This window comes from Erpetoichthys calabaricus, chromosome 7 (genome assembly GCF_900747795.2).
Source record: "Erpetoichthys calabaricus chromosome 7, fErpCal1.3, whole genome shotgun sequence".
Classification (NCBI taxonomy): domain Eukaryota; kingdom Metazoa; phylum Chordata; class Cladistia; order Polypteriformes; family Polypteridae; genus Erpetoichthys; species Erpetoichthys calabaricus.
In genome coordinates this window covers 47,178,061-47,197,506 of record NC_041400.2, presented here as the reverse complement: position 1 = coordinate 47,197,506, position 19,446 = coordinate 47,178,061, and the positions used below count along the sequence as shown (strand labels likewise).

The following is a 19,446-nucleotide window of genomic DNA, read 5'->3' as shown; positions in this document are numbered from 1 at the left end:
GGTGCTCCGGTTTCCTCCCACTGTCCAATGACATGCAGGTTAGGTACATTGGCAATCATAAATTGTCCCTAGTGTGTGCTTGGTGTGTGTGTGACCTGCGGTGGGCTGGCGCCCTGCCCGGGGTTTGTTCCTGCCTTGAGCCCTGTGTTGGCTGGGATTGGCTCCAGCAGACCCCGTGACCCTGTGTTAGGATTCAGTGGGTTGGATAATGGATGGATGTACAAGCAGCAAAACATATTTATCCAGCCATCCATCCATTATCCAACCCGCTGAAGCCGAACACAGGGTCACGGGGGTCTGCTGGAGCCAATCCCAGCCAACACAGGGCACAAGGCACGGAACCAATCCCGGGCAGGGTGCCAACCAACCGCAGGACACACACAAACACACCCACACACCAAAGCCAATTTAGAATCGCCAATCCACCTAACCTGCATGTCTTTGGACTGTGGGAGGAAACCGGAGCGCCCGGAGGAAACCCACGCAGACATGGGGAGAACATGCAAACTCCATGCAGGGAGGACCCGGGAAGCGAACCTAGGTCCCCAGGTGTCCCAACTGCGAGGCAGCAGCGCTACCCACTGCGCCACCGTGCCGCCCGAAACATATTTATGAAACATTTAATTATTATGCTGACATATTTTTTGTATTTTTACGTCTTGTCACATTTCATAATATATTGACTTATTTACAAATGTATTTATTTATTAATTTCAATTCGTTCGAAATATTCTTCAATAGTAGTCAATCTAGCAGGACTCGCCTTTGAGGCTGTGTTTGTAATTTTCATTTAATTTATTCAAAGTTTAAAAACTATTTCAGGTGGTATTTCTGTTATTTTTCAACTCCCTCCATTTTAACTGGAAACACCGGTTGTTCAATACTCCATTCTGATGACTGCACAGAATAACGACGTATAGGGTGGTCACGATCTAATTATGCAATTTTCATTACGCTATACCTTATTAAGTTTATTATACAGTATAGAGAATTCACAGCACTTGCCCTGTACATAAGAGATTTCACGTTAAATTCTTTTTGTTGCCGATAGATGGCAGCACCTGCCCTGCATTCCAAAATGGCGAGGAGACGGTTGTCAGTCGAACAGTTGCATAATTAGATCTGGACCACCCTGTATATGCGATCCACATTTGATACGTAAGATTTCAATCTCCTTCCATCACTACGTGCAGAGTACTGCACACACGGTAAAAATATAATACATTTAAAACAAAAATACAAAACTAAATTGAAATACACATTTATAAATAAGGACCTATCTCTCAGCTGTAGAAAGTATTATTACTAAGAATTACTAATATATGGTTAAATTAAGATAAGCCCTTCTGGCAACGGCAACCTAGGAAAAATGAACCTAGTGTAATAAGAGTATTTCACTTTGCTCAACTGTTAATCTAACATATCCGTAATAACAGCAAACCATCCTGTAAACAAATATCGATGACTCGAGAAAACACGACGAACTTTCCCCATCTTGAGAGGGCGGGCATTCATCAAGCGGTACTTGCAGCTAATTGGTGCGAAAAAAATGAATGACAGGAATTCCCCACATTCCCAGTGCTTCTGGTCTATGGGCGTATCAACCTTTAAACCCGCGCTCAGCGAGAGGCGTTGCAAAATTATAATAGGACTCTGATCTATCCAATGATGCCGTAGATAACTTGTTTCTTATTTAGTTTGAAGGGAAATTTCTTGGACAAAGAATTTCCAGGGCCACGAGGAAATACGGTTTTGATAGACACATCTGTTCGAAGTAGGTAAGGACTTTAGTTACGTGACGGTGCAAACCTGAGTCCAAAACTCTTATCACAGGGACAGCTCGCGATCGTATTTTAACAACTACTGCTAGAATATTTTAAGGTACAAGGTGTTCATGTTTAGCTAATTTGGCTTCATACTTAAATTATCATTTAACCTGTTGGCGATGTTACACCAGTTGTACCCAGTAATTGAATATTTCGAGAATAAACCCCATATCATCATTTTGTTCCGATTTATTCATCATATTAAGTGTCGTGTTACCATGCGTGTGAGATCAAACATCTGCAAAACTGCACAACATTAAGAAGTTAAAAACATACATGACTACGATAAATTGTAATGAACACTAAAAATTATACTATTTTAAAAGTTTATTTTATTTTTTAGAGTGAAAGCTATTTACCATGCGTATCATATTAATTTATTCTCAATCCTGCTTAATTCCGTTCAAAGGTTTGGGCACCCGGAGCTTATCCACACGGCAGGAGCGCACCCAAGACTCATCGTTGGACTCATACATTAAACTAACAAATCTGTGTTGTGAGATTGGGGTAGGGTGGAGAGTGCCATTATACGCAGCGAATAACCCAGGTTGACTGGAGGTTGTGAAAAAGCCACACCGCGCTAAAGCTGCGCCACGGGTACCGTTAATGAGGAAACATTACACATTGCTGCATAGGGTGCGTCGAGAAGACTTTTTAAAAAAAAGAACAAGAGTGTACAGCAAGGACTAGAACAAACCAAATGGGATAATTTTGTATGTTGGGGAGGCTTATAGATAGATAGATAGATACTTTATTAATCCCCAAGGAGGAATTCACATACTCCAGCAGCAGCATACTGATACTGATAAAAAACAGTATTAAATTAGAGAGTGATAAAAATGCAGGTATAACGGACAGTTACTTTGTATAATGTTAACGTTTACTTTCCCGGGTGGAATTGAAGAGTCGCATATAATTTTATTTCACTCTTGCACCTTCATGGCATTTTCTTGCCTTTTCAGAATTTAAGGACACCTATGTCCTCCTGCTAACCCACAACTGGCAACCTGTATATACATTTATAAAGTTGAATACTGTATTAGATTACTGCATTGCTGGTAATACTTATTAGTTGTCCAATCCAGTCTCCTTCCTTTACACCAAAATTAAAAGTATTTTTTCCTCTTCCGGTTTTCTTTCTTCTTTTAACTACTGTACATCCAGCCTCTTTATAACATACTTCCTCCTACAGACAGGAAGGTTAAACACTTTGTTTAAATCTTGCCTAACAAGCTTTAAGTTACTGTATAGTAAATGACTGCAGTTTTTTAAAGAAGACATACAATGATTTTTTTTTTCATTAAACGTTTTTTTGTCATGGAAATTTGTGATAGTTGTGAAAATTCATAAATGGATGTGACACAGAATAATTTTAAAAAAGGCAACTTCTACTGTATATTCAATGCAGTGTAAGGTAGTTGTACTGTGCGTATAGACTACAGTGAAATTCTTACTTGCATGTTCGAAAACATTTAGCGCATTGCCAGGCTCCTGCACCATGTTAAACTAGTTATGTAATAAAATACAAAACTTATTGAATGGAAAACAAAAATCATCTGGTGTAATTTCTTATTCTTGTCTCCATCTGCTTATTTGTTTATGTTCCCATAAAAAAATCCTGAGAAAAAATCCAGTGCAATTGTTTTAAACCCTGACTTTGGACTGTTTATGCTCAACAACTTCAGCTACAGTATCTGTAAAGTCGATATCACATTACAAGGCTTCTAGTTGAACAGGATGGCAAACTTGACAATGGCAGTTGCTGCTTTTTGATTGGTGAACCATCAGTACAGGGAACACTTGCAGTAGCATCTTTGCACAAGCCTGTAAGCCATAGAATTCACAAGGCAAGCAAGGCGCATGCCCAGAATTGTTCAAATTTTTGCCAGAATTACTGAATGAAGCAACTACTGTACTTTGATTCTAGGAGCTCTGAATGGCTAGCTGAGATTAGATAATATTTAAGATAAGGGCAATGACTTAGCAAACCTGTTTGTGGACAAGAGGTGCTGCTGTGGTGAGAACAGAGCCAAGCAGTATGTGCAGTAGGCAGTAGCAAAGTGATAGCTCTGTATACACAACATCATAGTAAGGAGCAAAGGCTGTGTTACTGTTCTCAAGTTTGTATTATTAGTTAAAAATTTTAAATTACAAATATCTATAGTAACTTTTTTACTGTATTTTTTGGTTTTCCCTGGTATTTGGTAATGTAAAGGTTAACTCAATTACATTTCACTATTATAAAGCAGTAGCATGTGAAAGAAATTTCATGAATATGGTATTTTATAAGCTCTGTGTGCAATATAAATTACTGTTAGTTGGTACTTTGTAAAAAATAACTTTTTAAGGTACTTCTGACATTCGTGTTTAAAGGAATTTTTTACAGTAAAGTTGCAATGGGTGGTACAGTAACACAGTGCTTAGTGCCACTACTTTAAAGATCCGGTGTCCTGCGTTTGAATCTCCATGCTTGGATATTGTCAGAGTGGAGTTTGCATGTTCTCCCTGTGTCTTTGCGGAAATTCCTCCCACATCCCTAAGGCTGTCCCAATTAGGTTGTCATCTCCAAATTGGTCCTATAGAAGTGTGTCCTGGAGTGGACTGGAGCCCTATCCAGGACCATTTCCAGCTTTGTACCCAGTGCTGCCAAGATAGGCTCCATAATTGGATTTAGCGGTTTTGAGAATAGTATACCGTAGTATATTATGGATTTCTAGATCTGTATATATAGTAGGTAGTGTCTGTTTTTTGTGAACAAACTAATTTCTGTGGCACTTTAAAACTGTTAATTGTAAAATGCATTACATCATCATTGTGTATTCACTTAACTGATATTATGAAATGTATTATATCATCTTTACCTATGTAATAAACTGATTACCTTTTCTCTGTTTACTTTGCATTGTGCCAGTGCTTATCTTTTGTCATAGTTTTTTGGCAGAGATATGAACTTGCATATTTCATAATATTTTTCACTAGAACTGTTGTGCTTAGTTATGCATACACTGAATGGCCATTTTATTAGGTGTTCCTGTTTTTCGTATCCATTTAATGAAAAAAAAAAATATATATATATCTATATTTCTATTATAAAAAAATCCTGGGTGGGAGGGAGACTAGGGAGGCGAGACGTGATCTTCTCAGAAGATGATCTGACGTCCCGCGAGAGACACTTTAACGTCACGCGAGACAAGGCAGTGAGACAACGTTTAAAACAAGTTCATGGACATTAAACCAAGCAGCTGTTGGAATGCTTTTGGCAGACAGACATCATGTGCTCCCAGCTCTTAAAATAAAGACAAGCAGAACACACAGCTTGCCAGCAGCAGGAAGCCAGGAGATGATCCGACTGCTTCTCCTTAGCGTGTGTTCAGCCCCCCTTCACAATGCGAGCGGCAGAGACACGAAGTGGCAAAAGGACAGCTGCTGTACAGGCTTTTAAATGATCAATGTGCACCACGACAAAAAGAGCATGCAGCTCGCCAGCAGCAGATCCAACGGCATCTCCTTAGCATGCATTCAGCCGCCAACCTTCACAACACGAGCAGCGTTATATGTCCTGCGAGAAAGATTTAACCATGCCCGGGGCTAGAAATAAAGGACAAGTATTGTTTTTACAAAAGATTTAAAGTAAAAGTGAAAGTAGTGCATATGTAACAATTTCCATGAAATCAACAATCTCTTTAAAATGTATATCCAGTAAACCAAACCGGGGGTGGGCAAGTGAAGCGAGCAGGGGGCGGAGCACTCTAGTATGTATATATTTATATATATAATATATATATATATATATAAAACATTCTGTTTCAAAAAACAGAGAAGTATGTACAATTCAGAAGGAGACTATGCAAGAATAACATTTGTGGCTTTGAAAATAGCATGATTGCGGGACTTCTATGTGCTGAATTGATTGTATCAGGAAGAGTAACCGTGCTTTTTACTGAGGAAAGTGTCACAATTTTATCTGGATGGATCACCACCCTTTGTTTTGTAGCTGTCTATTTGGTCCTTTTGTCACGGCCCATTCCAACTGTTAGTCACTTATGTCATACAGGGTGATTGTGCTACAATCTTTCAAAATGTGCAGACAGTCAGACACTTTCTATACAAGGCATAACACCCCATGGTGAAGGCAGCCCAGTTCCACTGGCGTTGTTACAAGATCTGCCAACACCAGTTACTTCTTTGAGACGACACCTTAAGGCCCAGTTCCTCTCCTGCATGATTATAAATTACTTACAGCCCTGGTCGGGCCTTGTCTCCTTTTTCACAAAGTATAAAGATGGCTACTAATTTCAGTCAGAATTTATTTGGAAAAATATTGTTAGTTAATCAACAGACTGTGATAAACAGTGTGTCAGTCACTTTGTCTAAATATTATATGTATGGTAAAGTCTATCTTCTCCTTTTGATGTCTAAATGTTTTGTTGTACTTTTTTGCCCTGTAGGTTGTTTTTAAAGTTGGTCACTATGGTAATTGCAAAATCATGGATACTGAAGAAGCACTTTCTGGGTTTCCCCAAATTAAGTGATTTTGAGCTGAAAGAAGAAGAGCTTCCTCCATTAAACGATGGAGGTATGTGAAGCTGCTCCCACCTTGCTCCCATTTTCTCTCTAGCCTTGTATCTATTTTTCTCTTGTCTTTGTTAAATTAATCCTGTTCCAACTCCCTTGTTAAAAATATGTTTTATGTTATGTAATGGAAGATTAGACACATAAATCATAAAGAGAAATATATAGTATTACTTAGAACCTACTAACCTTTCGAAAACTCAAAGGTTACATTATGAAATGTAGTTATGTATGACTTGCTTTTTCCATTAGAAGGTGTTTGTTTTTCTAAAGCAGCCTTCATGCCATAGTATAATTCTCAATAACTGATGTGCCGTGATAATGTTGCAGCTGTATAAGGAGGCACAATTTGTTTTTTGCCATTGATGGTCAAGTGTGCTTAAAGCCTTCTTGGCCTTAAAGTAATATTCCACCCCAAAATTATATATTTGTTATATGTTACTAACGCCTTATGTTACTGGTTTGTAGTGCTGGCCAAGAAAAAAAAATAAACTCACATTTTCATGGAAAACAAAGGTAAAATTGTTTCTGATAGAATCAGGGTCTGTGGTGACTAGCACTAGATAGCAGCAAACAACTTTTAAAATGTCCTTAAAAAATGTAAGCATTTTGCATGTTGTGAGAATATAACTGGTTGACTTGACATGTGGATTATGAAACATGAGTAATGTTAGATTTCATCATGGACATTTTAGATGTTGTTTGCTGTTGTCCAGCATTGGTCGCCTTAGGCTGGCCTTCTGTCTCCATGAAAACATGAGATTAAAATGTTTTCTTGGCTTTGGCTACAAACAGCATAGGGTAAGTAACATATAAAAAACAGTAACATTGTTCAGTGGCACATCCCTTTAATGTAATTTCCACTAATTTGTATGCACAAATTACTAACAGGCTCCTTCTTCTTAAAACAAATAACCAGAATGTGTGTGTCTTGAAACAGGATGGAGTGGTGCATAGTGAAACAGTGCAAAAAGGTTTAAGCTACATCACCACCTAGTACAGCAGGTCTTTGTGATTTAAGCATGCAACTTGATATACTATGCTATCTTGACTCATCTGCTGTCATTTATTGTTTTTAGAATGAAAATAAAATACTACATTCACGGCACACAGTATCTTTTTTATATATTTTATTCAGCATTGCCAAAGTCAGTACAATTTCATATTACTTACCAGTGAAAAATATATGCATACTGTATATGGTGTGCCAAAGCCTTTCCCGGCCAAAATGGGCACAAGGATGCTCGACAGGGTGCCAGTCCATTGCGTGGCACACAGGAACACAATCACATTCACTCACACCAATTGCTTCATAAATAAACATAAGAATTTAAGTCAGCTGGGGGCCCCAGGTGGCTGCCAAGTAATGGTAATGGTGGTGTGAAGGGATGATACATATGGGCAAGTACTGGGTGGTGGGCATGTATTGGGGGAGTATTGAAGCATGACCTTAAATAATGAAAAAATCAATTCTTCATCAGAACTGTCAAATAGTTATCAAACAGAAGAAACATGAAATCATTTACTCTGCGTCAAAAACAGTTTTTATTCAGGGCAGTGTTTAAAGTAAGATGTATATAATTATCCAGTATTTGAAGAGTGAAAGACTGCATCAGCATATATCTGCAAGATGGAAACAATAAGGGTTATTATCACTATAAAAAGGGAAATTAAGATTAAAAACACAAAATTTTAGGTATGTAGACTTCATTAACTATCCAATGCAAGCTGTACAGTGAAAATTGGTGTCTCCTACCTTCTTGTCCCTTTTTCAGCTTTAGAGTAACCTTTAATTTTTCATTACATACTGTATGTTTAAAATGACCACAGCACTCCTGTTTATATGTGCAGCACATGCTTTTTGAATATATTTTTAACTAAATGCATTTTTATTACTTTTTACTACTCTTAGGGGTGTTGCTTGAAGCTGAGTTTCTCAGTGTTGATCCTTACATGAGGTAAGCAGTCATTTAACATTTTATTGGTAGAAGATTGTTGATTGCAGAGTTTTAAATAATGACTTGTCTATGAAATCATGTATATGCAAAATGTAACATGTATGTTAAGAAACTTATGCATCTACAATATTTAAGTCTTTAAGTATTCTCTTCACCACACAAACTAAATTATGACTTTTGTAGGAGTAACTGTACTGAAGTGTTAGTAGAATTTATTTTGTAACAAATACAAATGGATATCATGTAATAATCAAACCATTTAATGCCACATTTCATTGGCTTTAGTACTGACCAACTCATTATATTATGGTGTTAGAGCTGATACTAGACTTTAGTAGTATTCCCATCACAGTGCACTATTAATTAAATTACTTCTTAAAATATGACAAAAAACTCTCTAAATAGAAGGTTCTCAGGGAACATGCCCTACTTTAAAGTATATTATAAATTCAGGAATATGAATAAAAGAATTCAGGCATATGAGATGCATGTGTGAGTTGAACTGTTAAGGTCTTGTTTAATTCTGATTTGCAAAACTCAGCTGTAGATTCACTAAAAGTTTGTTTCCATAAGAAACCAGCCACTGGAGATAGTCAATTCAGCTACTTAAAATGTGTGATCCTTACAAGAAATTGAGTTTGATCAAGTAAGAAATATAAATTTACATCAGCCAGTAAACCAAGGGAAAAAAAAGAAATTAACCCACATTCAAAGAAATATGATTTACATCATCCATCCGGTTTCTACTTTGTGTATCCAGTTCAGGGTTGCAGAGAGCAAGTACAGTACTTATTTTAGCATGTTTGGAAACCAAAAGGCAGGTGCTTAACATACATGTCTTTGGGATATGGGTGAAAACCAAAGCACTCAGAAGAAAATTCACACAACCTCCAAAAAAATATGGCAACTCCACACATACTGTGCCTAAGCCCAGCCTCATGATCTTTGTGGCAGCATCACTAACCACTGCACTACCATGCTGCACTGATTAACAGTAACAACCTCAAAATAGAAGTACCATTGCTGTCATACTAACTAGAAATTCCTTGATTATCTACAACGATGATAACCATTAATCTTTTTATTACTCGAGAAGTGGTTGCCTCACAGTTATACAGCTGTACATGCACATTCCTACTTTTGAATATTCAGCTTCTGCAGAGATGTCCATTTCTTTTAGCAGTTATGTAGTTAAGCATTTCTTAATGAGTCTAACATTTAATAAGTTCAGATTTGTTTTCAGACCAATAAATTGAGTTGTGTTGGCTTTGCTTACCCCACCCAATCTGTGGCCAGCCTGCCTTTATCTAAAAATAATACAGCAGCATATGAAAGATAGCACTGCTCCCACTAAATGCAAAAGGAAAATGTTTTGTATATCCTTTTAATTTACTCAAGTATCAATCTGCATAACACAGAGTTTAATAAATGCCAGTAATTTAGATGAAATTATATTGCATCTTTGTTCAAAATTTCACTTAAAGACTAAACAATTGTTGGTGACCTTTTAAGTATTCCAGATTGATTTAGTGTTGCTATCTTGCACACATTAATTGTGAAATAAAAAATGACACTGTTCTTTGAAATTTAATATTTGAGCAAAATTAACTTATTGACAGAGGACAGTATCTTAATAGCCATAACAGAATAAAGCATTTGCAGATATCTGGTAACAAGTCAGGGTCTGATCACTGATGGTGGTGAACAAGTATTTTCAGAGCCTAACAAAACTTATTGCTGTTTATACAAGGTTTAATTGTCCCCAAATAAAAATTAAAATTAAAACTTGTCAGGAGCTAAAGAGAATAAAAAGAAGAAAGAAAGTATACAGTATATATCTACTCTATATATTTATATAAAATCCTAAGCCTAAAAGTGCTCTGATTTTGTGCAATGATTTTATATGACGTTTTTTGTCACGCTTTAAATCGGGCTTATTTTAAAACCTACATATATATGTTTGGTATTATTCTTTTCAGAATTTAATGATGATAGTGATGTTGTTAGATTTTCATATTCTTATTCCCTTTTTAAATTATAAACTAAAAAATATCAAGAACTCACGTCCCACAAGACGAGACTTTGTGCCAACAGATTTAACCACGACCGGGGCTGGAAATAAAAGACAAAGAGTAGATGACAAATACAGCTGCTGTACAGGCTTTTAAAAGTTTGAAGCGCCACGCGAGATGCAGATCACGTGGCACGGCAGCAGCAGCAAGCCATTGAGCAAAGAGGAGGTAAAAAAAACTATTTGCTTCCCATTGTATCACCATTTAAGAGGGGGTTTTATAGATAGGAACGACCGTGTCTCCTTGGGATGCGTTCAGCCCCCCTCTTCACAACACGAGTGGCAGAGACGCGAAGTGGCTGGCGTGTAGCACAGGCAAGGGGGGTTGGCGCGTGAAGCGAGCAGGGGGTAAGCCCCCTAGTATAAAGCATAAATATATATACTACTATATATTGTCAATAACAGGCTTGTAGGTGGCAGTAAGATTGTGACACCTGTCCAAATACACTACAGGTTTACATTTAAATTCATTAAAGAAGCATTTTTAAAACCTGGAATGATCTGAAAAGTTACTAATGTGGATAAAAATATTACTTGCTTTGAATGTTTGAAAAAATATATGCTTATACTATATATATATATATATATATATATATATATATATATATATATATATATATATATATATATATATATATATATATATATATATATATATATATATATATATATATATATATATATAATTTAAAGTAAGTGTTCTCTCCTCATTAAATAAGGGAGTGAGTCCCATAAAATTAAGCATCTGTCAGGATAACCTAGAGTAAACACGGTGTTTGAATAATATGTGACTGCACCTAACATTTCATGTGTGGTCTGGATGCTGAATGATAGTTTTGGCCAGTGTGCATGTATGAATGCTTTCTGCTCAGGTTTAGATAATTGAATCAGTCAAACCTACTTAGAATCGATATTGAGCTTAAAGAAAAATTAGAACTAAAGTGTTTTTAATCAAACGTTTCATGACTAGTATAAGCAGAGAAAATTAAGTTTCTGTATAGAGTTGCTGGGCTATGTGATGACATGAAGAACTCTGAAATCAAGGAGGACATTGGAAAATTACCACAATTCTTCCTAAATGAGAGAAGCCAGTTGAGTTTGCTGTGGATGTATTGTAAGCAGAGATTATTATGCCTCTGGGCTTGCCATGAAATTCCAAATGTAAACTGGAATTGTGTATTCTTCCTTGTTCAGCTTGTTGACATCGTGTCCATTTAGCAGAAAGGGTAAAGGTGCTGATTTTGTGTCTAAAACAACACTAGTACAGAAGAAATGAAACATGCATGGTTTTCAATTAAGGCAAAAGTAGACTTTATTAAAATGAGTACTTGATTTGCAGAAAGCATGTGAAAGGTTAATTTGCAGGCATTTAGATTTAGTTGTTGTTGCTCGCTGTTTGGGCTGATTTTAGTGAAAATAGTCTAGTTTTAATCTTATCAAGCAAAAGGTAATTTTAATATTTAGTAAAAACATCAACAGCTTGGCATTTGTGACATTCTGAAATATCGTAAAAGGAAGTCTTCAGAATTATATCAACTTTTAATATTTTTTTTTTGTATCTTTTTCATAATCTTCAGACCTTACAGCACTGTTCTAATGAAAGAAGGTGATGTTATGATTGGGACTCAAGTTGCAAGGTACAGTCTCTGCTATATGTATACTGTTTAAATATATTTATGCTTATACCGAGCAGGCAAATTATCTAGCTTTGCTGAAGAGAGAATTTTTCTTATGTTACTTCCACCCATTTTTTAAGTCCCGTAATGCAATTCAATGCAATTTCGAATGCTGTAGCCAATTCTGGCAGCATTGACCACAAGGGAAGTGGTAAATCAGGATTGAGTGTCTGTTCACTCACACACTTGCACCTTTCTTGGTCCCTCAACTCTGCATCCATAGCCAAGAGAGCTTGGTAGCGCCAGTATGTTTTGCGAAGACTGAAAAGAGCAAGCCTCCCTCCACTAGTCCTCACCATACAGTATTCTATAGGAATGCAATTGAAAGTCTGCTTTTTGGTACAGGAGCTGTAATGTTTCAGACTACAACACACTACAGCGGATAGTGAGAGCAGCTGAGAAGGTTGTCTATGTGCCTCTACCTCCCCTGAAAGACATTTACCAAACCTGTTGCTATAACACAGCCAGTAACATTATGAAAGACCATTCCCAACCTTTGCATGGACTCTTCTCTCTTCCACTGTCTGACAAATGGTATCGAAGCTTCCGCTTTGTTTCTGTAAGACGAAGTAACAGTTTCATACCACTGGCCATCAGAATTCTGAACACACAAAAGTGTCTGGTTCCTGTTTAACCAGTGTCATTCCAGTGTACTACATCATTTTGTGCCTTATATACTTTTCATATTACAATTTGCACTTTTTCAACAGAACCTGCGCTTTATCTTCTGTTTACTGTTACAACAGGCACATTTTTGTTCTCTTTTGTACTTTGATAATGTTATACTTATCACACACTCAATGTGATTCAATGCTGCAAATTGCTTCTGAACAATATCTTACTTATCGTGCAGTATTACTGTATTCTGCAATATTTAAATCCCTTTCACACTATACTGTTATATGGTTGTGTTGTCTATTTGTCTGTTTATTTTATATTATTGTATATTGTCTATTTATTGTATTGTTTCTGACGCACCTTGCACCTTGTTGTATTTTGCTTTATTGTGCTCATGGAGATATGTTGCCTCATCTCACTATGTGCCTGCACACAGTTGCTGATGACAATAAAGTACCTTGACCTTGAGTAAAGCTTATTATTTTCCTTGAATCCAAATGATATTCCTTAAAGATGCAGCAATTCTGAAGGAATATACAGTACAGTTGTTGGTACACATACAAAGAGTATTGCTTATTCTGGTTGATAACAGTGTGTTTGAAGTTGTGATAGCTATTATTTTATAATTCTTTCAAAAAGTATATATTTTATTTAACTGTTTCATTTAAAAAATGCAGTTTTTATTTTAGCCAGATTCTACCAAAAATGGGAGTGATGTTTAGTTTTCAAAAATCTAGTGCATTATTTTTCTGTAACACAGGAGAAATGTGGGAAAATATTAATTCCAAGAATGTATTACACTGTATACACATGATAATAAACTTCATCTTGTATGTTAGCCAAATTGGAGTTTACAAAATAAGTCTGAAATAAGGTGTTATGGGATATCTTAAGAGCATCTTCCATTAGGCTGCCTCTCAAATATGGTTGTTTTGTAATATTTTCCTAATACTTCTAAAATAAACTTAGAATCAGTAAAACCATGTAAAAGTAAAATCTTGTTCAGAAATGCTTGTGGGTTATCCGAGTAGAAAACACATACTGAAAAAACATTTGTGTCTTGCATAGATTTTAAAAGGGTTAAAAATAAACACTTAATGAATTACATAACAGTAACAGAATAAAGCATTATGAATCAAGTTGAAATTTATCACTATGTGTACATGACACAAAGCAGTTTTTACCTGTATATTTGCCACAGACTAGAGACAGTAATACACTACAATAATACCAACAACTGAAAATGAATACACCATTAGATATTATACAGTCCCATTTAAAATATTCACCCTTTGACTTTTGATGAATCACAGTGGATTTAATTAGACTTCATCAGAAAAAAACTCTTAGATGTCAAAGTGAAAGCAAATCTGAGTATTTTTGTGAGACAAATACTGTTTCTGCAACTTTCAAAAATATTAGGAAATGTCTCTATAAATAGAAGAACACACAGTTCAGTATCCAACCTGGAATCAATTTGATTTTCCATGAAGGAAAAGGGAAGGCATGTAAGTGCACTGCTGGCAGTCACTGCAGCATGACCTCTGTTCTTACCAAATTGCTCATTTTGGAACCTGGCCCTTCTTCCTTCTGACCATGAAATCTGAGGGTCTTTTTTAAAGTTCAGTTTTGACTTTGGGGCTGCAGAGGAATCTGACAAAAATTTTATAATTACAAATTTAGGCTCTGGGTTTTCCTGTGTTTGCTTTATTTTTATCCCCATGTCTGCATAGAAAATATGTGAAGATTTATATATGCACATGCTGCAGTTCATATAATGAATTATATCATATGTAAAACTGTTATAAATTTAACAGTTCACAGAGTACGTTTTGCCTTTGTAGCATGCATTTGAAACAGATGAAACACTAAAAACATATCGCTATCTATATTATGTTACAGTGATGGCTGTGTGCACAGCAGTGATTACAAAGCCAAAACAATTTTGGTAACATATTTATCTTTTTTAATTACACAGGGGAAGGAACTTTCACCTTCAGTATAGTTTATCTTCTTATGACATGTGCAGTTAATGGCTTTAAAAAGCATCAATATTGTAACAGTGTTCTTACTATCAGCCAAGTAAGTTTGAGATACCCTTGTTTGTTTAAATTCTTACAATATAATTCTTGTTTATTCCAAAAAATTAAATATGGTTTATTATCATCAAACTTATCAGACACCATGTTGCATTAAAAAAATAATATAATGATACAATTTTAATAATTAATTACATTCTTATGTCCATTAACCAACTGTGTCAGTCCGGGTTGGGTCCACGCTCCCCAGTTTTTGGAGCTTTTCTAACCCAGCACCATTGATAGTCATGTACCAAGATGAGCTGAGCAAATGAGACACATACACAGTCAGCAAGGGGTTGGTGCCTAAGTGTCAAGTGCTTTTATGAAAACCAGTAAAAAAAAAAAAAACAGTATTCAGAATAGTTCAATCATTCAAATTATCCCATAAATAAATAATCCTTATAAGCCAAAGTGAATGTGGAGGTTCAAATCAACTTCAATAAATAAATATTCCATTAAAACAAGGTTAAAATCCAGCAGGAAGTACTTCTTTAAAACTCATCAGCCCTGGTGCATCCCACTAAAATGTGACATCTCCCCAGTTTACCCTCTTCGGATCTCGCAGCATGAGGAGACATCCTCTAGCAGGTGCAGACACCCCTTATTCTTGACCCGTGTACCCTCCGTCAATCCCATGATGTTCCATGGAGCACCTCTGAATGCAGCTCCCTCCAATTCCTGATGCCATTGCCTGGCCTTGCAGGGGAGTCCTCTGGGAATATTATTGGTTGCTCCTGCTCCATTCCCATCTGTCTGCTTCCACCCTATCTTGCACCAGCTCTCTTGTTCCTGTCCTCCTCTCCATCCTTTAACCTCTATCTCTCTTTTCGTTTTCTCTTCTCTGTTCTTTCCCCTCTGCCGTGCAGGCTTTTCTTATATTGGCTTGCTTAACTGGGCGCAGGTGTGACACTCTGCTACCTCCGAGGCACCTGATTGCCACTTGCATTTGCACATGTGTGTGCGATCAGCAAAGCACCCCAACCATCCCTAGAGCACATTCATGCACACCCACACCCAAATGGAGCCTTCACGCTAACAGGACTTGATAATTTATTTAAAATGTGCCCAATGCCACTGACCACTTATATCACACCATCTAACTCATACGTTCAAGTTACCATGTGGAAAAAGGGTTTGATTAATGGGACGTGATTAATGGGTGATTCTACTTTATTCATAGGCTTAATTGTTGAAAAGCCAGCTAGTTTTTAATTTCCCTACTAGAAAAACAAAGAAAACATCATAACAGAGCACAACTCGGTCAAGTGAGAACAAGATAGCAATTACAACAGTAAGTGTTCCAAAGACACTCCATTCAAATCAGCAATCAATCCCCAAGTAATTAATCTCCCATTTTTTAAACGTCATTAAGTTCCTTTATCTTTAGTCTGTAGTACAAATTAGAATATTTATTTTCATGAATTGTTTTAAAACATAGCACAATCATTAGGTCCTACCCTAACATTAAAGGTCTTGCAAAAAAGGCTGTCTTGAGAGATCTGACCTTTTAAATGTAACTGAAAGCTCAGGGGTGCAGGTACATCATGATCAGTTAGATAGAGTTCTAGTTGGATATGGCTGCATCAAAAGCAGGCCATGTTCCTAACCTTAGATAGAATTTGTTCTAGGGCTTAGCCAAAAGTGATCCCAACAGGAGGTTTAAAGGTTCCTTGCAGCAAAGATACTGTCAAGTTTGGAATCAAGAGTAAAATTTGTGGTATATGTTAGCAGGAGAAAGTGGCCCGGGTCTAGAGTACAGTGTCCTTTTAAGGACATCATTATTTTCACTTCTACAGCCAACAAACATTAGTGTTCCTTCATGTTATGTATGTCACTTCTCATTCATTACTTCTCACTCTTCACTCAACAGTTCTCATTTATGGGCCATCATTTATCACTGATCATTTGCCTCTGCTTGCTTGTCACTTGTGATGGTGTCCTAAAATCCCAACACAAGACAGTGAGGAAGTGGGGAGGCAATTCTCTTAAGGACCTGAAGGGTTGTTGTTTTGTATTTTAGCTGTGTGTGGAGTTATCGCTTCTCTGTTTTTCCCTAGTGAGCTTTATTTTGTTAACAAAGGCACACTGTATTCCCTTAGCATTAGAGCATGTGGAGAGAATTTTTCTCCCACAATGTATTACACATACAAAGCAACCCCTTTCACACTGCATTTCTTATAATTTCTCCTAGAGCAATGTTGCCAGCCTTCAATTTAGCAAAATGCTGTCATATTTCTAAATTACTGGTAGTGTACTTATAAAAAGGTGGTACTCCTGTGAATTATATGCTTATATACATTAAGCATATCAAGTATATCAATCCAGCTAATTTTCCGATAGCTGGGCAAATGTGATACTATGCTGGTATAAACACCATAGGATAATTGCTTATTGACCACACTGTAATTTAAAATTACACATGATTAGCTTTATATTTTGGGCTCAAAAAATATACAAATATTTGTTTTGCACTGATTTTATTATAGGCACTTTAACAAACTAAATACTATTGTGCCTGTGGAGCTTGGATCCTTCACTTAAGGTGAAATAATGTAACTTAGATCAGTGAAATGCCTGTATGTGTTTTTTTGGTAACCTATATTACCAATTAAAGACCCTGCTACCTGATCTCCTTTGTATTTTTAAGTTTGTACAGCTGTACTGTTGGTTAAACAGTAAAACTAATCAAGAGCCTACGGGACTACTGAAACTTTTAAGGTTTATTCCTTGTCGTCAATTCCTCAGTGCAAATTGGTCAGCACAATACTAATAATAATAATTCATTACATTTATATAGCACTTTTCTCAGTACTCAAAGCGCTATCCACACAGGAAGGAACCGGGAAACGAACCCACAATCTTCCACAGTCTCCTTACTGCAAAGCAGCAGCACTACCACTGTGCCACCTGTGACTTAAAATGCTTACTTACAGTGCATCCGGAAAGTATTTACAGCGCATCGCTTTTTCCACATTTTGTTATGTTACAGCCTTATTCCAAAATGGATTAAATTCATTTTTTTCCTCAGAATTCTACACACAACACCCCATAATAACAACATGCAAAAAGTTTATTTGAGGTTTTTGCAAATTTATTAAAAATAAAAAAACTGAGAAAACACATGTACATAAGTATTCACAGCCTTTGCTCAATACTTCATCAATTCACCTTTGGCAGCAATTGCAGCCTCAAGTCTTTTTGAATATGATGCCACAAGCTTGGCACACCTATCCTTGGCTAGTTTCGCCCATTCCTCTTTGCAGCACCTCTCAAGCTCCATCAGGTTGGATGGGAAGCGTCGGTGCACAGCCATTTTAAGATCTCTCCAGAGATGTTCAATTGGATTCAAGTCTGGGCTCTGGCTGGGCCACTCAAGGACATTCACAGAGTTGTCCTGAAGCCACTCCTTTGATATCTTGGCTGTGTGCTTAGGGTCGTTGTTCTGCTGAAAGATGAACCGTCGCCCTAGTCTGAGGTCAAGAGTGCTCTGGAGCAGGTTTTCATCCAGGATGTCTCTGTACATTGCTGCAGTCATCTTTCCCTTTATCCTGACTAGTCTCCCAGTTCCTGCCGCTGAAAAACATCCCCACAGCATGATGCTGCCACCACCATGCTTCACTGTAGGGATGGTGCCAGGTTTCCTCCAAACGTGACGCCTGGCATTCACACCAAAGAGTTCAATCTTTGTCTCATCAGACCAGAGAATTTTCTTTCTCATGGTCTGAGAGTCCTTCAGGTGCCTTTTGGCAAACTCCAGGCGGGCTGCCATGTGCCTTTTACTAAGGAGTGGCTTCCGTCTGGCCACTCTACCATACAGGCCTGATTGGTGGATTGCTGCAGAGATGGTTGTCCTTCTGGAAGGTTCTCCTCTCTCCACAGAGGACCTCTGGAGCTCTGACAGAGTGACCATCGGGTTCTTGGTCACCTCCCTGACTAAGGACCTTCTCCCCCGATTGCTCAGTTTAGATGGCCGGCCAGCTCTAGGAAGAGTCCTGGTGGTTTCAAACTTCTTCCACTTACGGATGATGGAGGCCACTGTGCTCATTGGGAACTTCAAAGCAGCAGAAATTTTTCTGTAACCTTCCCCAGATATGTGCCTCGAGACAATCCTGTCTCGGAGGTCTACAGACAATTCCTTTGACTTCATGCTTGGTTTGTGCTCTGACATGAACTGTCAACTGTGGGACCTTATATAGACAGGTGTGTGCCTTTCCAAATCATGTCCAGTCAACTGAATTTACCACAGGTGGACTCCAATGAAGCTGCAGAAACATCTCAAGGATGATCAGGGGAAACAGGATGCACCTGAGCTCAATTTTGAGCTTCATGGCAAAGGCTGTGAATACTTATGTACATGTGCTTTATCAATTTTCTTATTTTTAATAAATTTGCAAAAATCTCAAGTAAACTTTTTTCACGTTGTCATTATGGGGTGTTGTGTGTAGAATTCTGAGGAAAAAAATTAATTTAATCCATTTTGGAATAAGGCTGTATCATAACAAAATGTGGAAAAAGTGATACGCTGTGAATACTTTCCGGATGCACTGTAAATGCTACTAGAACAAATATCTACTGGTGTGCTACAGTGCAGTGGTTCTGTTTAAATTTACTTCCGGCTTCAAGTTGTTTCATTTTTTGGACTTG

At 37.2% G+C, this 19,446-nt stretch overlaps 1 protein-coding gene across 2 annotated transcripts in view; it reads left to right on the top strand.

The window, feature by feature from the left end:
• The first annotated feature begins 1,626 nt into the window (after positions 1 to 1,626).
• LOC114654315 (prostaglandin reductase 1-like) overlaps positions 1,627 to 19,446 on the top strand; it is a 43,426-nt gene continuing 25,606 nt past the window's right edge. The window contains exons 1-4 of one of the 2 annotated variants that reach the window (XM_028804780.2): positions 1,627 to 1,778; positions 6,275 to 6,402; positions 8,311 to 8,356; positions 12,005 to 12,064. In XM_028804780.2, coding sequence (XP_028660613.1) covers positions 6,297 to 6,402; positions 8,311 to 8,356; positions 12,005 to 12,064 — 212 coding nt within the window. In that variant the 5' untranslated portion in view covers positions 1,627 to 1,778; positions 6,275 to 6,296. The remainder of the gene's footprint in view (positions 1,779 to 6,274; positions 6,403 to 8,310; positions 8,357 to 12,004; positions 12,065 to 19,446) is intronic. The other variant, XM_028804781.2, reaches the window with a different exon arrangement.